This window comes from Cannabis sativa, chromosome 2 (genome assembly GCF_029168945.1).
Source record: "Cannabis sativa cultivar Pink pepper isolate KNU-18-1 chromosome 2, ASM2916894v1, whole genome shotgun sequence".
Classification (NCBI taxonomy): domain Eukaryota; kingdom Viridiplantae; phylum Streptophyta; class Magnoliopsida; order Rosales; family Cannabaceae; genus Cannabis; species Cannabis sativa.
Window position 1 is genome coordinate 90,046,562 of NC_083602.1, and position 16,861 is coordinate 90,063,422.

The 16,861-nt window shown below is 32.0% G+C and overlaps 1 protein-coding gene across 2 annotated transcripts; it reads left to right on the forward strand.

Moving 5' to 3' along the window:
• The first annotated feature begins 4,801 nt into the window (after window positions 1–4,801).
• Window positions 4,802–12,672, forward strand: LOC115721175 (uncharacterized). Of its 2 annotated transcripts, none has more exons than XM_030650429.2 (19): window positions 4,802–5,340; window positions 5,892–5,995; window positions 6,189–6,275; window positions 6,364–6,439; window positions 6,523–6,597; window positions 6,683–6,736; window positions 6,974–7,033; window positions 7,147–7,263; window positions 7,719–7,813; window positions 7,902–8,110; window positions 8,615–8,712; window positions 8,948–9,051; window positions 9,280–9,445; window positions 9,670–9,792; window positions 10,094–10,176; window positions 10,698–10,839; window positions 10,954–10,983; window positions 11,078–11,148; window positions 11,363–12,672. In XM_030650429.2, the coding sequence occupies exons 1-19, from the start codon at window positions 5,302–5,304 to the stop codon at window positions 12,162–12,164; spliced, it is 2,535 nt and encodes an 844-aa protein (XP_030506289.2). In that variant the 5' UTR covers window positions 4,802–5,301; the 3' UTR covers window positions 12,165–12,672. The 2 variants fall into 2 exon arrangements, with proteins under 2 accessions (XP_030506289.2, XP_030506290.2); XM_030650430.2 differs by having other exon boundaries at window positions 4,896–5,340; window positions 11,366–12,672.
• The last annotated feature ends 4,189 nt before the right edge of the window (window positions 12,673–16,861 follow it).

Consider the following 16,861-nt stretch of genomic DNA (forward strand, 5'->3'; position numbering starts at 1 on the left):
CAATCAGGGTGCTCTAAGCATAGGTGACTAGGCTCGTACTTAGGGTTCACATTTTTTGAGAGTCCAAAATAAAAAGTAATAGGTCTCATTAGATTTTTATTTATATATAAAATTAAGTGTATTGTAAATAATAAATATTCATAAATTTATTAGTTGGGATGTATATTACATTAAACAGTGGTGTGGCCGTGTGGGTTGACACTCATTTTTAATATTTTTTTTTATATATATTTTTGAAAGTGAAGGTTCTAAAATTTAAAAGGGTTTTTACACTACATATTGAAATTTCTAATTTTTTTATTGTGGGACAGAATTTTTTTCAAAAATACTGTATTTTTTTTTCAAAAATACTGCGTAAGTTTTATACTGTGTATCGTGTTAAGTTTTCACGGTTGTTCCATGGCTATTTTTTAGTTATTTTGCTGTTGTTTTAATTGTTCTATTTTGTTGTTTTACGATTGTTTTATAAAAAGATAGTATTTTTTGTAAAAAGTTCTTAGTGACAGTAAAATTGTAAACTTTTGTCTAAAATCTAATATTTTTGTAAAAATTCCAAAATCACTTTAGGCTCATATATTCTCGGGCCCACCCTATTTATAATTCATGCATTTATGAAATCAATAGTTTATTGCTATAAAACTTAAACTCCATGCATTTTTTTATACCTTTATCCTCAAGTTTGTATTTCTTTGGAAAAGCTTCTCAAATCTATTTTTTGTTGTCTTGCTATTAGTATAAAGATCATAGAAACAAGATCCCAATAATGCATTGAGGAAGTGACCTCCATAAATTAGTTCATCTTCTTCTGGTATATTCCACATCTTGACAATTTCCTCAATATATTTCATTTATGAGTATTAGAATCTCTTCTAGATTTGATTTAAAATAATTTTAATCATGGATATACATTAACCTTGTTGCTCAATTAATACACCACTCCAAAAATAGAGATTCATTTGTCCAATTGAATAACTTATTCGTACAAAAATTATAAATATTTATTCATTATCCGTTATAAAATAGAATAAAAGACAAACCAATTATCGTTATAAACAGTTATGAGACTTACTAAATAATAATAAAAATAAAACAAAACTTATCAATTACTTTAAAAAAATATAGGGAAAACAAGATATCATCATCCAATTAATGTTAAACCCTAGATTTTTTCTTCCTTATTTTGAAACCAAACTCTTAAACCACCTAAAAATAAACTCCTAAACCACCAAAGAATACATGAGTAGAACTAACAAATTTTTTTGATAGATTTAATTACACATATAATATTTATTTGATTACTAAAATCATGTTGGAATAGTTTTAACACTTAAGAGCACTCATATAAGCTTCTTTACGCTATTCTTTAAAATGTCTTATCAATTTTTTTTTTATTATTTTACCGTACATATTTACATTATATTACATTTTTATTTTTATTTTTATCTTTATATCATTTAAAAACTATAATTTTAATATTTAAATTTATAAAACTAATTAAATAAAAATATATAGAGAAAAAATAAACTATTGAAAAATTATTTAAAGAAGCTATATTATGTTATAAATGTAACTAAGCACTCCTACAAATGTAATAAACATACACATTTTACATCAACTAATGTAGCTACCTTTTTTGAGGGATTATTAAAAAATATAAAAGAAACTTCATTTTATTTTATTTGTTGGTGTGTTTTAAATTTAAATAATTTAATATTAAAAAATAGCTAATTTAAAATAACTGATTCAATTATACTATTGTAGATTGAATTAGATTATATTTGAGCTATTATGCGAATCAAATAGAATCTAAAATATGAATTTTGTATGCACTATAATAAAAAAAATACGAATTGAATTATATGTCCTAAATTTAAGGAGTTTATTGAAAAATACCTCTTCTATTTATCAATTAACCAAATTTACCTCTAATTTTATATTTAATTGAGACATACCTCTTTTTATATGTACTGTACCCAAAATATCCTGACATAAGAGAGTCACATGGAGAGTATATTGAGGTGATAAGGGTAAAATCGGTAAAGTATTTAAAAAAAGAGGTAAAAATAATAGATTTTTTTTTTTTTAAAAAAAAGGTAAAAATAAAATAGAACAATATAAAAAGAGTATAGAGTCTAATTTCCTCTAAATTTAATATATTGGATCTAAGTTTGTGATTGTGGAGAATGACTCGAGTGTGGTGATCAATGCTCTCAACGGGAAGGCTTCTTGCTAGGCGCTTGATAATTACATCTCTTTTTGTACTAAGTCTTCTCCCTTGTTTATCAGTTGTAATTTTGCTTATATTAGTAGAACTTGTAACTTTGCCGCTCATAATGTGGCTAGATGGGCATTTGCTCATCAGGTTTTTGGGTCTATCCCGGCTCCGGCCTTACCTAACAATATTTTGTGTAACGACCGAAAAGTCTAACTGATTTGAATCTATAATATAAACGCTTTTTCTCAAAAAAATAAATAAATAATATATTTGAATAAATAATTATTTATTATATTATTTTTTTTTAAGAAAACACCATGTTATCAAGAAGAAAGGTAAAACTATGTCACATGCAAGGATGCATTCACCTTTATTGTTATCACATATTTAAATATTAAATAATTTAATATTCAAAATAATGAATCTAATCCTACTATTATATATTGAATTGAATTAAATTTAAATGATTGTATTATAAATTGAATCCAAAATATAAATTCTACACACTATAAAGAAAATAATGTGAAGTGAAGTAGATAAACATGATTAAGGATAAACACCCCTAATTATTCAAGGTATTTAATAAATAATTATTTATTATACTATTTTCTTTTGTTTTTTTTTTAACAAAACTATGTCACAATGTCACATCACATGCATGAATGCATTTACCATCACCTCATCACATAACGCCTAAACATTAGATAATATTAAAAAAAAGTAACCAATCTAATTCCACAAATTCCATTAGATTAAATTTAAACTATTGTGCAATTAAGTTGAATCTAAAATATAAATTCTACACTCATTATATTCTTTATGGTGTGAATTGAGTTAAATAAACACCCATAAATTCAACATATTTGAATAAATAATTATTTACTATACTATTATTTTTTTAACATGTTATCATTGTGACCACATATAAAGAATATTAATTACAGCATTTTAGTCAATTTCTATACTTAAAATTATATATCAAAATATTTCTTTTAATTTTTTCATAGCAATATTTATTACAGTTACAATATTATTTTTGTAATTTTTTTGAATAGATTATCGTACTGAAAATAGAGTTTTTGATATTCTAATCTATCATCCGTGTTCAAAAACTTCAAATTTATTTTTGCTACTGTAAACTATTTGAAATTTTTTAAAAATTTACAGGGAGGATATTATAACTATAACGAACACAATCATGACTTTTTTTTTTTGAAAAATTATTCTGGTATATGTTTTCGGGCATAGAGATTAACTAAGAGATTGTAATAAGAGGTTGACAGTAGCACTCCTCAACCACATATATAAGAAAAATATTATTTGCGACAAAACCCTTTTATGTTTCGATTTTTTTAAACTTAATCCCTTATTTTTTTTTTGTGGCAAACCTCCCTTATGTTTATTTTTTTTTTGTCTTGCAAATTTGAGGTGCTGATATCACTGTTAAATTTCAACTTGATTATTACTGTATAGGTTTCGAAATTTTACTTTCACATATACTCAAGTGTACACAGTGATCATTTAATTGGTATTTAACAGGCGCCTCAAATTTGCAAAAAATAGTAAAATTAAAAGGATTTTGCTAAAAAAAAAAGAGAAGTTAAGTATGTAAAAAATTAGAAGTATGCTTGAAAGTAACTGTGTAATTACTAGTGTGTTAATTACACAATTATAATTACTAGGGTAGTAATTACACAATCTAACAATTATACTATATTTTAAAATACAATGTGTGTTTGAATATGAGATGGTAATTATATATGTATTCATATTATTTTATTTGGCAAAACAGTTAGTAATATTAATTACACAGGAAAATAATATTTTTTAGTAGTTATTATTTAAAATAAAAAGTTTTTGGTAATTATACAATCTAATTACACTCAAATTATGTAATTACATAGTCAAATAAACATATCAAAACATGTAATTATTTTTAATTACACATTCATTTTTCAAACGTGCCCTAAAAAAGGGCTTGTTTAGTACACCGTATTGTAATGTATTGTATTGTATTGTGTTAGATTGTGTTGTATTGCATTGTATTAGTATTATTTAATACAATACAATGTTTGGTATTGACTTGTATTAAGTGATTGTGTAAAATTATAATATATTTTTAATACACTCGATCCCAACACCAATTACGGGTTCGGATTCGGCTCCACGTCCCGAGTTCAGGTCCGGGTCCACGTCCTTGGGTTCAGATCGGGGTCCGGGTCCATGTCCAGGTCCGAGTTGGGGTCCGGGGTCCCGAGTCTGGGTCTAGGTCCGGGGTCTTGGTCCGGGTTCGGGGTCTTGATCCGGGTCCAAGCTCGGGTCCGAGTTTGGGGTCCGGGTCCAGATTTGGGTCCAGGTCTAGGGTCCGGGTCCAGGTTTGGGTCCGGGTCTAGGGTCCGAGTCCAGGTCCGGGTCGAAGATTGGTGTTGAATCCAAATCTTTTATAAATATTATAATACAAGCTAATACAGAATACAACATACATTGTATTAAAAAATTTGGTCATAATAATTAATATAATATATTGCTTAATCCAAACATAATATTATTTATTATTTAATACAATACGAACGAGCCGAAAAAGATCTAACTACTCATTAGAAAAAAAAAAAAGTAAAACTATGTCACATGCATGAATACATGCATGACCATCATCATCATCATCACATAAATTTGAGAGTAGAATAGAATAGAATACACATCATCATCATCATCATCATCGTTTGTAGTTTTCTCTCTCTACTTTCTCTCTCTTACCTTTCTTTTTATGATTTTTTTGGGGCTCTCTTTCTCTTTCTCTCGATCTTCACGGTTCTGCCTCCTTTCGATCTCGTAATTTTTTTTTAATTTTTTTTTTAATTTTTGAAAATTAGGGTTTTCAGGTCCATAATAATTTTTTTTTGTTTGGGGGTTATTACAAGAACTGTTCTTGCTAGCCTTTCAAATCTCGACCACTCCGCCTCATTCGTCACTCTGAAAAATCAACACCCTAGATTCACTGCTCTTTCTAGGGTTTGCTTGCAGATCTAAACCACCAGCTCTTCTCTTACTGATTTCCTCTCGCTTTCTCTCTATTCTTTCTCGACATGTTTTGGAAGCTTACTTCTCTCTCTGCCTCCTCTCCTGTAAGTTTAATTTCAACCAGTTCTGAAATAGTAATAATAATAATAATAATACTAATACTCTTCAGTGATATGGGAATTGTAGTTGGAAATTGCTTCTTTGTTTATATATTTAAAGTTCTTTTGTTATGGGAAAAATTGAAATTATTTTATATGTTGCTAGTAATTACTTGTTTCAGAAATTGTGAAAATATTGCTTTGGTTTCTGGGACTTGATTTTATGTTGTTATTCTTGTTTGGTATACATATATAATATGTTTATATATATATTTTGTGTGTGGTTAAGTTGTATGGCTGGATTTATGAGCATATTGAGTGAAAAAGAAGAAGGATTTAAGCCTTTTTAGGGGCTTCAATGGTGGGTGGGCAGTAGACTTTATAATACATCTGCCTTTATTTTCATATTACTGTGTTTTTCCCTTTTGATTAGCTATGTATGTACATGTTTATGCAATGGGCATTTGTTTAAATTGAACTTTAAGTGATTAAGCTTATGATATTGGCCTAACCTGTTATCGTTTCTTGATTCCTATTTTCGTAATTGCAATCTGCAGGTGGAGTCGATACTAGACAAGGAGAATTTCACTTTGGAGGAGCTTTTGGATGAAGAGGAAATTATCCAAGAATGCAAAGCTTTGAACAGTCGTCTCATTAATTTGTATGTTCCCTTGATTCTTCTGCTTAAAAACTATCATGTTTATGTTTTGCGATTTGCATAGGCGTATTTGCTATTGGTGCAAGTGCTAGACTTTAGTAATTCCGGGGAAATTTATTAATATCAGCTGGAAATAACTGGAATACAGAACCTAGATCATTTTCACTTTTTTTAATTTTTTTTTTCATGCTTTCAGTCTACGGGATAGAGCTCAAGTGGAACAATTGTTGCGTTATATTGTCGAAGAACCTTCTGAAGAAGCAGAAAGCAAACGAGCCTTCAAGTATGCGGTTTTAATGTTTTACAGTCACTATTGGATTTTATCCTATTGACTTTTAATGATTTGTTTATTGAAAAATGGCTTCTTTTAGGTTTCCATTCATATCATGTGAGATTTTTACATGTGAAATTGATGTTATTTTGAAGACTCTTGTTGAAGAAGAGGAGGTGAATTTTCGCACAGAACTTATTGTTTGATTTTCAATAGTGTCATTTTCCCTTTGTGTTGATTGTGGTTCTTATGTTTCCAGCTGATGAATATACTTTTCTCCTTCTTGGAACCCAATCGTCACCACAGTGCGTTGCTTGCTGGGTATTTTAGCAAGGTACAAAATTATTCCCTAGAATAATTTGTTGTACTTTCATTTGTGGGAAAACTAGCACTTGATGATGTTTTATGTGGCATTTCAGGTTGTTGTGTGCCTCATGATAAGGAAAACTGTGCCACTGATGAATTATGTTCAAGTAAGTAATACCCCATTGTTTTATAAGCATCATTAGTTCAGATTGTCATTAGAGTCAGTCTCCTTGAAATTTGGTTGCAGCAACAGCTGATCAGCTTATGACCTTAATGATGCCATAAAAGGCGTAAACTGGTTTAATAGTAAATTGTAGATTATACGGAGAGCTGTATGATTTAATTAACTATCTGATTTCATATCTATTCCTGAACTCTTTTTTATTTTACATTTAACTTTTCAGGCCCACCAGGATGTTTTTCGTCAATTAGTTGACTTGATAGGAATTACTTCCATCATGGAGGTGAGAAACTCTTTTTTTTTGGGCAGTGCAGTAGTGATTCCTGAGATCAAATGATATTTTTTCAGGATAATATATTTGCTTGAGTTTGATATGTGATATGCTTCATTACACAGGTTTTAGTTCGACTTGTTGGTGCTGATGATCATGTATATCCCAATTTTATTGATGTAATGCAATGGTTGGCTGAGAGTAATTTGCTAGAAATGATTGTGGATAAATTGAGCCCTTCGGTAAGGAACATGCCCTTATTTTCTATTTTTGATAAATGAAATCAGCAATTTTCAAATACAAAAAGTCAGAAAGCACATTCTCGCTACAAGTAATCAGAACTCACATAAATGAACAAAGGTTCTCACTTTTTAGCTTATGAAACATAATTTCTTTAGTGAATAATTGTGTTTTGAATCTAGCATCCCAGGAATACAGCATTTGGCTGTCTTTTGTGTCCTTAAATTTTAGTTTTTGTTCTTTCTAGTTGTAGTGCTTATCTTATTATAATATATTTTGTTAAATCAACTATTTGGAGACAGTGCTTGTGTGTCTTAGTCTTTTGAATTGATTGGATAAATAAACTAAAAAAAAAAACTAGCCCCATTTCAAGGTAAGACTACTTTTAGCTGATTGGCAATCGGTCTGGCTTACAATGAAGCCTTATCTAACAATTTCATTCTCCTTTTCTAATCAGTGCCCTCCTGAAGTGCATGCTAATGCTGCTGAGACTCTCTGTGCTATAACTCGAAATTCTCCGTCTGCCTTGGCCACTAAACTTTCTAGTCCAAGGTTTGTGTTGGTTTTCTTATTTTGTGTCATCATGTCCTCATAATAAAGTGAAGTGATTTGAATTTCTTTTAAATAATTTTGCTTGCAGTTTCGTAGCAAGAATTTTTGCTCATGCTTTGGAGGATTCACATTCGAAATCTGGCCTTGTGAACTCACTTTCTGTTTGTATATCTTTGTTGGATCCGAAAAGATCCATGGCTGCTTCTCCCTTATTTCATTCTTTCCGTAGCCAACATATGTACGATACTTCAGTCCCTGTTACTCCAGAGACTGTCGGTGCGATGCTTCCAAAACTCGGTGAGTGTTTGCCTGTCTATTGCTGTAGTTTCTGCAAAGTGTTATTTTTTTATGTTCTTCATCTGATGATGCTTATTATGTACCGGTTACAATTTTCATTTGTTCATTTCTGAACTTCAATGCTTCCGTTTTATAGAGATGTTAGTCTTGTGCAGGGATACTATTATTTGATGTACAATTACTTCTGAAAACATGTTTTAGAAAAAATATTGGTAGCTGAGACTGAGAGTGTTGTACTTCTGTAAGGAACTATTAGTCAAAGCTTCTCATTTGGAGTTCCTGTTGCTATATATTCGTATCAGTCCTTGGAACTTGAAGGGCTTCAATATGTAAATTCCTAATATTTTAAACAACTTTGTGACATGTAGATGTCGGAGTAAATGCTGGCATTATGGTTGTGCTTCTAGGCTTGAAAATTGTGTATTGTTTATTACGAGATCTTTCCTTGAGTCTTTATTAATTATATCCCTCCTGGATTTTAAGTTACAAATGTCTGTTCTGCAGGTGACTTGCTAATGCTTTTAAATGTGTCATCTGATGAAAAATGTTTACCCACAACATATGGAGAATTGAGGCCTCCTCTTGGAAAACACCGTTTAAAGGTTGGTTAGTTTGTTTAGCATTTGAATGATGTATATTTAAGCTTAAGAGCAATTCGTTTCTTTTGATACCATTGGGGCCGGACCACTGTTCATTGTCATCTTTTTTCTTCTATCCTTTTATTATTTTTATATTTTTAAAAATATTTTCTCTTTCTACATAAAGAGTCTGATAACTATCTGAATGTACTATTGGATCTCTAATTGCTGGCTTAACTGGTTCCTTTGTATCATTCAGATTGTTGAGTTCATTGCTGTTCTATTGAGATCTGCTAATGAAGCTGCAGAGAGGGAATTAGTCAACTCAGGAACCATTAGACGAGTCATTGATCTTTTCTTCGAGTAAGCTGTTACATCATATGTAGCTCTGAATGACTAAGTTAAAGTAATTGCATTTCTTTTGCTTTAAAAATGCTATTGCATATCGTGTCCTAAATTACCTTGCTTCTCAAATGGATGGTTGGGAAGTAATTACAACTTCCATCATCATTGTAAGAGAGACAACTTTGGTGATTAAAATGTAATGAACTTATGTTTCGCTAACTTGTTTGTGTTTTTCAATTCATGCAGGTACCCTTACAATAATCAATTGCATCATCATGTAGAAAGTATCATTTTGTCTTGCTTAGATAGCAAGAGTGATGAAATTGTTAACCATCTTCTTCGGGAGTGTGATTTGATTGGGAAAATTCTCCAATCAGATAGACATCCTGTTCTTTCTGGTGATGTTGTAAAGGTAAATAAACTCAGTTGCCTGCTATATGCTTTATTATATTTGTATATAATTTTCTCATTTGTGGCATTGAATTACAAATTGTCATAGTTATTATAGTTTTCGTCCATTATCAATTTCTTTTTCATGGGTTGAGATTCCAAAGAAAAATATGTTGTATATTAGTATCTATTTGGCTGTTCATTTATTAAGCTTCTGATCATGTGTAACTTGCATTGATCCTGTAGCCAACAATACCAGCCCCTGGAAAACGTGCACCACGGGCAGGAAACATTGGACATATTACAAGAATTGCTAATAAGCTTGTTCAATTAAGGAACTGCCAGAGCCGCATCCAGGAATTTTTTCAGGTGGTTATCTTGTCCTGTGAGCTGTGACTGATATTTTAGATTAGATCGTGTCTAGGGATATTAAGATGAATATTTTTTGAGTTTTTTGTTTGAATTTGAATGTTGACTTCAAAATTAACGTGCAAGCTTTTAGAATATACCAGTAATAACCCTAATTCAGGTGGCCCTAATATTTTTGTTTTGAGCATTGTGTTCTCTACTTTCGACATATGATCAAGAGAATTGTGATGCTGATGTCTTTTTCGTCCCAATAAGGTTAATTTACTAAATGTTGCCTGACAAACTTTGCTTGTTATACTAGGATAATATCGAATGGAGTGACTGGCAAGCTACAGTTTTGCAGGAGCGTAATGCGGTTGAAAATGTGTACCGATGGGCTTGCGGGTATGTTCTTATTTCAGTTATATCTTCTACGCTATGAATTCCCTTATTTGAAAAACATGGTTGTAGAGCTGGATATGCTCAATGTTCTATGCAGTCTTGTGAGTTGAGACATATGCATACCATGCAATGGTTAGAGTTTTGTTCAACATTTTTTCAAATCTCACCAAGATAATTTATTTCATTGTATGATTCTGGCATGATCTTTTATTTTGCAAATCTTTCCTTTTAAATGTGGATTGTTTGTCATACTCTGCCGATTATATTTTCGTGAGCTTTTGGGTTGGGGGAAGATGGTAGGATATCTTCCATGGAGATTTTAGTGTATTAGGAGACCATGTCATTGCTTTTCTTCTTTTGTAATTTTTTTTGTTTCAAGTGTTTGACAAAATACTCTGGCCAACTGTTTTCAGAGCATGTGACTTTGTAATAAGTATTAAAGCTTTGCTTAATAATCTTGATATTTCACAGTAATATTAGCTTCTCCTTGTTGATTTATTGACTTTGTTGTTTACCACATGCAGCCGACCAACTGCTTTGCAAGACAGGACGAGGGACAGTGATGAGGATGACCTGAATGACAGGGATTATGACGTTGCAGCTTTGGCAAATAATCTAAGCCAGGCATTTAGATACAAAATATATGGGAATGAAGATGCAGAAGAGGTACAGATTTGTTTTTAAGTTTTCAATCAACTTCTATGTTTTTTCAAATTTTTTTCCTTTTTTTTTCTTTGCCTTGTATTTTAATTTCAATTATCTGATACATTTTTGTTGCAGGAACATGGGGCTCTTGATCGTGATGATGAGGTAATTTGTTCTTACATATGATAAAATTCATCACTACATTTTTTTTCCACTTATGTTATTTTAACAAAAACTCACTTCGGTTTGGTAAATGCAGGACGTCTACTTTGATGATGAATCGGCTGAAGTTGTTATATCATCCCTTAAACTCGGTGATGATCAAGGGAGGTGAGTTGGCCATTTTTCTATGGTACACATATTATCTTATGATATGACCGAGGAACTTGGTGATGGCATGAAGCTTAATACAAAAATTTTCTCACACCCGACTAAATTTAATTGTCACTTGGGACTTTTTATAAAAATAGAGATTGGCTTTTTGTTTCAAGAGAAGCTATATGTTACGTGTTACCTACTAAACTATATGCAATTATTTATGCAGCAGTCTATTCACCAATTCCAACTGGTTTGCATTCCAAGATGACAGAATCGGTAATGCGCCTGCTGGAACATCACCCTCAGATATGATGGAAGATATAAACATAAATGGAACAGCAAATGGTGGCAATAGCAGTAGTGATGATGAGGTTGTGGTTGGTGAAGACGATGAGCTCGCTGGAAACAAAGATTCTAACAATGGAACATCCAGTTCTGATGCAAATGCCATTAATGGATCTAATAGTGGAAGTTTGAACCAGGAGAGCGAGAGGGCAAGTGCATCTCATTCGCATGAGATGGGATTTTTTAGATTTGAAGCAACTGACAATGAGGACTTGTTTGGAGATAGGCCATTACCCGAATGGGTTGGGTGGGGTGAGTCTTCAGATTTGCAAGTTGGTGGCTCAAGTGTGAACCCATTTGTTGATTCAGATAATCCCGATGTTACTGATTCAATTAACAACGAGTTGGTAACTCCCGGTGAAAGTTCTCCTTCCACTGCAGATTCTGGACTTTCGAACGGCTCTCCAACAACCGCCACAGGCAGTGACGTGGGCCAGAGAAACGTGGCAGTACCTTCACTGTTCGAAGAGGATGTTGAATTTGTAGGTGTGGAAATAGAAGGCACTGAAAAAGCTATGGAACAAGCCCTTAAAGAAGGGATAGTTGGGGAAGCCGGGCCATTGAAGAGAAACGTTAACCCTAAAGTACAAGAGAAGGAGAACACTGACGATGGACCCGGAATGAAAGAATTCAATGATGCAAATTATTGGAGGGTTGATCAAGAGGTGGCTGTCCTCGAGTGATGTGATAATGGTTAAAATCCTGCTTAGGCTGTTTGAACCCGAAAGTTGGGTCCAACAGCCATGGGCCCCATTTTTTGGTTGCTAACGGCTTATGCAGCTGCGACGACTACGACAGATGATATGTACAGTATATGGGATGGTAGGTTGTGTTATGGTTTATTATCTCTGTTTAATTGTTGTAACTTTCTTTGTTAATTATTTTTTAAGGTTTTTGTTTCCTCTTTGGTACTGATTTTGGGACTTTCCCACATCCTTTTTTCATATTTATATTTTTTATTTCATATTTTTGCTGGCCAGTCTTTCCTTCCTAATTGTGGGACTTTATTATTATCATTTTTGAATCTGGACAACCCAAGTATGATATATTAGTTTTGGATTTCTCAGTTTTTGAAAGATTCTAAGATTTTCTTTTATTAGTAGTAGAGTTGTATAATAAGATGTTGTATTATTCAATTTCATTAGTAATAATGTATTATTGAAGGTGGTTTTATTAGCTGCCTTTTAATTATTATTGTGTTTTGGATACCTATATTTTTGAACATATTAAAAGAGTAAGTAATAGTATTATTCTATTTTAGAGTTGGGATTTCAATCTTCCATTTGGAGTTTTGAAATTTCAAATGTTGTTACATGATGTGATATGTACATTATTAGGTTTGATTTGATTCATCCCTATCTAGAGTTGAGCTATTTGCCCTTATTTTTTGTGGCTGTGGTGATGATGATTACTTGTGGATGAGGTAATGCCCTGATTATTCATTAGGGTGCATGCCATTTCACTTTCAATAATTTAATGAGAAATGCTTAAAGTACTACTGGTTACTGGTGTTTAGTATCTTTTCAAGTGTTATATTGTTATTTGTAAAATTAAGTAGCGAGTTGTATAGTATATAATTTCATAGAGAGCATTGTTATTGGGTATCATAACACTTTTTATAGGTGACATTTTATGATTGGTTAACGATATTCTATAAAATTATTTTTTTTAAGTTGTATATGACTCGATACTTAATTACACTAATGACGGTACGATGAATATGGTGCTAAGTAGTATTGTCTTTTAGCAATTCTCTTTAATAATTTAAAAAATATTACTAACTTATTGTAAGTTGCTACTTCTTGAATTTGTTGGGCACTCAATAATAATACTCTAATTTTATATTATAAGTAGTGCATAATACTTTTCAAAGGATCATATCGTTATTATTTAAATTAAGTATTAAATTCTACAATTTAATTTAATAATTATTAAATAATATTATTATTCATTAATTTATGATACTACTAGGTACCATTGATACTTCATAATAATACGCTTGTAAAATTTTGTTGATCCTGTTGAACTGTCAAAAAAACAAAAACTTTTTAGAAATCTAAAACAATCACTTTTACCTTTTAGAAATCTAAAACTATTTTCTTGGTTGAATGATTTCCTTTTCTTTTGCTGGGTTGTTTTCAATGTGGATCAAGAACCAAATTGGGTGTAACTACAAAAGACATTTCGACACTCAAACTTAAATTAAACTCTCTACTTAGTACTTACCTAAGATTTGGCAAAGTGAAAACAAGATTCTCATTACAGATATTATTTATAGGAAAAGAACCGAGGAAGGTATAGTCTGTTTATGCTTGCACCTAAAATAGTGTGTTTTGTCCATTCCTTTTAGCATAATAAAGTAAATATTTCTTTAATTTATTTTTTTATAAATTCTCCTACTAAATAATATTATAAAAAATAAATAAACCCCCTTCTATTCTGTCAAATTTATATTTATTTTTGATTAAAATTATTTAGTAAGATAATAATATTTTTATACAAAAAAGAAAAAAAAAAGAGAATTTTATAGGGGGTTTATGGTGTTAAAAAATAGAATTAAAAATAAATGCATTCGTATAATAATAAAAATATGCAGTGATTTAGAGACTGTTTGACTGTGTTTTCAGTTTTCAAAATTGTGTTTTCAAAAGTGAGAATAGAAAAAAGTTTTTTGTCATTTAAAAATTTAATAGTGTTTGGTACAAGTTTTACAAAATTATTTTTAAATTTTTTATTACTAAAAAAAATTCAATGTTGTACACCATACCATGACATGAACCCATCTTACCCCGGACCCAACTCGAACCTAGACCTTAGCTCGAACCCAAACCCGCACCGAAACACTGGACCGGAACACCGACCCCGAACCTGGACACGAACCTTAGACCCCGGATCTAGACCCGGACCCGGACCCGAACCCATGACCCTAAACCTCAGACCCTAACCCTGGACTCGGACTCGAACCCGAACTTGAATCAAAACTCGAGGCTAGGTCCGAGGTCCTTGGTCGGGTCCGTATTCGGTATGGGTGTTCATCAAACTGCTCACATCGCACAAACCTCCCGCACTGCACCACATCACATAAAAAGTGGAGTTTAAAATCTTTTACGGTTTTAAATTTAATAATTGCGGTTCAAACCGTAGTGTACTATATATTACAAAGTTATAATTTTTATTATTTGCTTCTTATTCTTTTTTCATATAAGAACAAATATATGTATACATTACAATATTTTTAGAGGCAATTTAATATAATAACTAATGATTAGTATATATGTTATGATGTTAAAACTTTAATAAGATTTTTTTTGTATTGTTAAAATTTTATAGATTGATTTTTAAATTTTTATTATAATGTTCGATAATGATGATAGTGTAAATCACTCAAACTGCACCGCACCACACTATATTTTCGCGGTGTAGTTTTTTGTAGTTTTAAGATCTCGTAGTGCGGTTGCGGTTTGAGAGAAATTTGAAAAACCGCATATGCGATTTGGTTTGAAAAAAGGTTACAACCTGCACCACCCAAACTGCGAACACCCCTAGTGTTCAGGGTTTGGGGTTCGGGTCGGGTTCTGAGGTCCGAGATTCGGGTCGAGGTCTGAGATTTGGGTCTGGGGTTCGGGGTCTGGTTCTGGGGTTTTGGTCTAGGTCCAGGGTCCGGGCTCCGGGTCCAGGTTAGGTGAGATCTATGTCCGGGTTCGAGGTTCGGGGTCCGACATCCAGGTACAGGTCTAGGTCTAGCGTCTAAGTCTGGGTCCGGGTCTGGGGTTGAGGTCCAGGTACGGGTCCGGTATTCGAGATCCGAGTCCAGGTTTGAGTCCTAGTCCGGGTTGGGATTTGGGTCAGGGTTTGGGATCTGGGTCCGTGTCGAGGTTGGGGTCGAGGTCCAAGTCTGGGGTCAGGGTCTGGGTCGGGGTCTAGGGTTGGGGTTCGAGTCCAGGTTCAAGTCTGGTTTCGGGTTTAGGCTCCGTGTATGTGAGCATAAATGTAAATATAATATGTTAGACAAAAAAATTTATTTTTGAAAATTAAAAATAATATTTTAAAGTTTTCTATTTCTAGTTTTTTAAAACTTTTTTTCTTTTTTAAAACTAAAAATAATTTTTAAGTTATGAAACCAAACAAACTTATATTTTTTATTTATTTGAAAGAGGAAACTTCCATTAAAAAGCACAAAACTAAAAAGATCAATACAAATGTTAAGGATTAGACTATTAGAGACAAGGTGGTAAACCATGCCACCAAACACGAGTAATTAGAGTGTGAGTGTGTTTGGAAAGCCATAGTGTAATTGGATTTGTGTGTAATTGGAGGTAATTACACAATTTGGCATGTTTGTCTGACCATGTAATTACAATATAACTATGTAATTAGAAGTAATTGAGGAGTTCTAATTACACTCTCCAATTCTCATGACCCCTATGAGAATTGAATGTAATTACACTGTGTAATTACTAAAAACTTTCCATATTAAACATTAGCTACTAAAAAATATTATTTTCTCATGTAATTACTAATTATTTTGCTAAACAAGATATTATGAATTCATATGTAATTACCACTTCATATCCAAACACACTTTGCATTTTAAAATATAATGTAATTACTAAATTGTGTAATTACCACCCTAGTAATTACACTACCTAGTAATTACACAATTATTTTCAAACACACCCAATGTAATAGGAGGTAATTGAGGGTTCCAATTACACTCTCCAACTTGTATAGCTCCTCATGAGAATTGAGAATTGTAATTACTAAAAACATTTCGTTTTAAAAGAATAATTTTAACATGTAAGTATTAACTATTTTGCCAAACAAGACATTAAGAATTTATATGTAATTACCATTTTATATACACACACCTTGTATTTTAAAATAAAGTGTAATAACTACTACGAAGTGGTTATTACAAAGTGACTTCAAACACTATTGAGAATTGGAATGTCAGTTTTGTTCTTCAAACACTATTGGGCTTCTATACAAAGTGACTTCTGCGAAGCGGTTTTGGATTTCTTCCAATCAGGTCGTATGCATAAAGGGGTCAATGCTACCAACATAGTCCTTATTCCTAAGGTTCAGAACCCTAAGAGACCGAGTCAGTATCGACCTATTTCTCTCTGCAATGTGGTTTATAAGGTTATATCTAAGATTATTGCTAACAGAATCAAGCCAGTGTTACCTAGTCTTATCTGTCCTACTCAGGCTGCTTTTGTGCCTGGGAGGAATATTCAAGACAACAATGTGATTGCCCAAGAAATTATCCACTCGTTTAATAGGAAGAAAGGAAGAGAAGGTCTGTTTGCTATTAAGATTGACCTCATGAAGGCTTATGATAAGATGAGTTGGCGGTTTATTGAACATGTTTTGGAGTGCT

What these genes read in the sequence shown, in the direction of transcription:
- LOC115721175 (XM_030650429.2), top strand. Translation starts at nt 5,302, where the DNA reads ATGTTTTGGAAGCTTACTTCTCTCTCTGCCTCCTCTCCT. An exon ending in CTCTTGTTGAAGAAGAGGAG is followed by an intron (nt 6,440 to 6,522) that starts GTGAATTTTCGC and finishes TTATGTTTCCAG; the next exon opens with CTGATGAATATACTTTTCTC. An exon ending in CTCGGTGATGATCAAGGGAG is followed by an intron (nt 11,149 to 11,362) that starts GTGAGTTGGCCA and finishes TTATTTATGCAG; the next exon opens with CAGTCTATTCACCAATTCCA.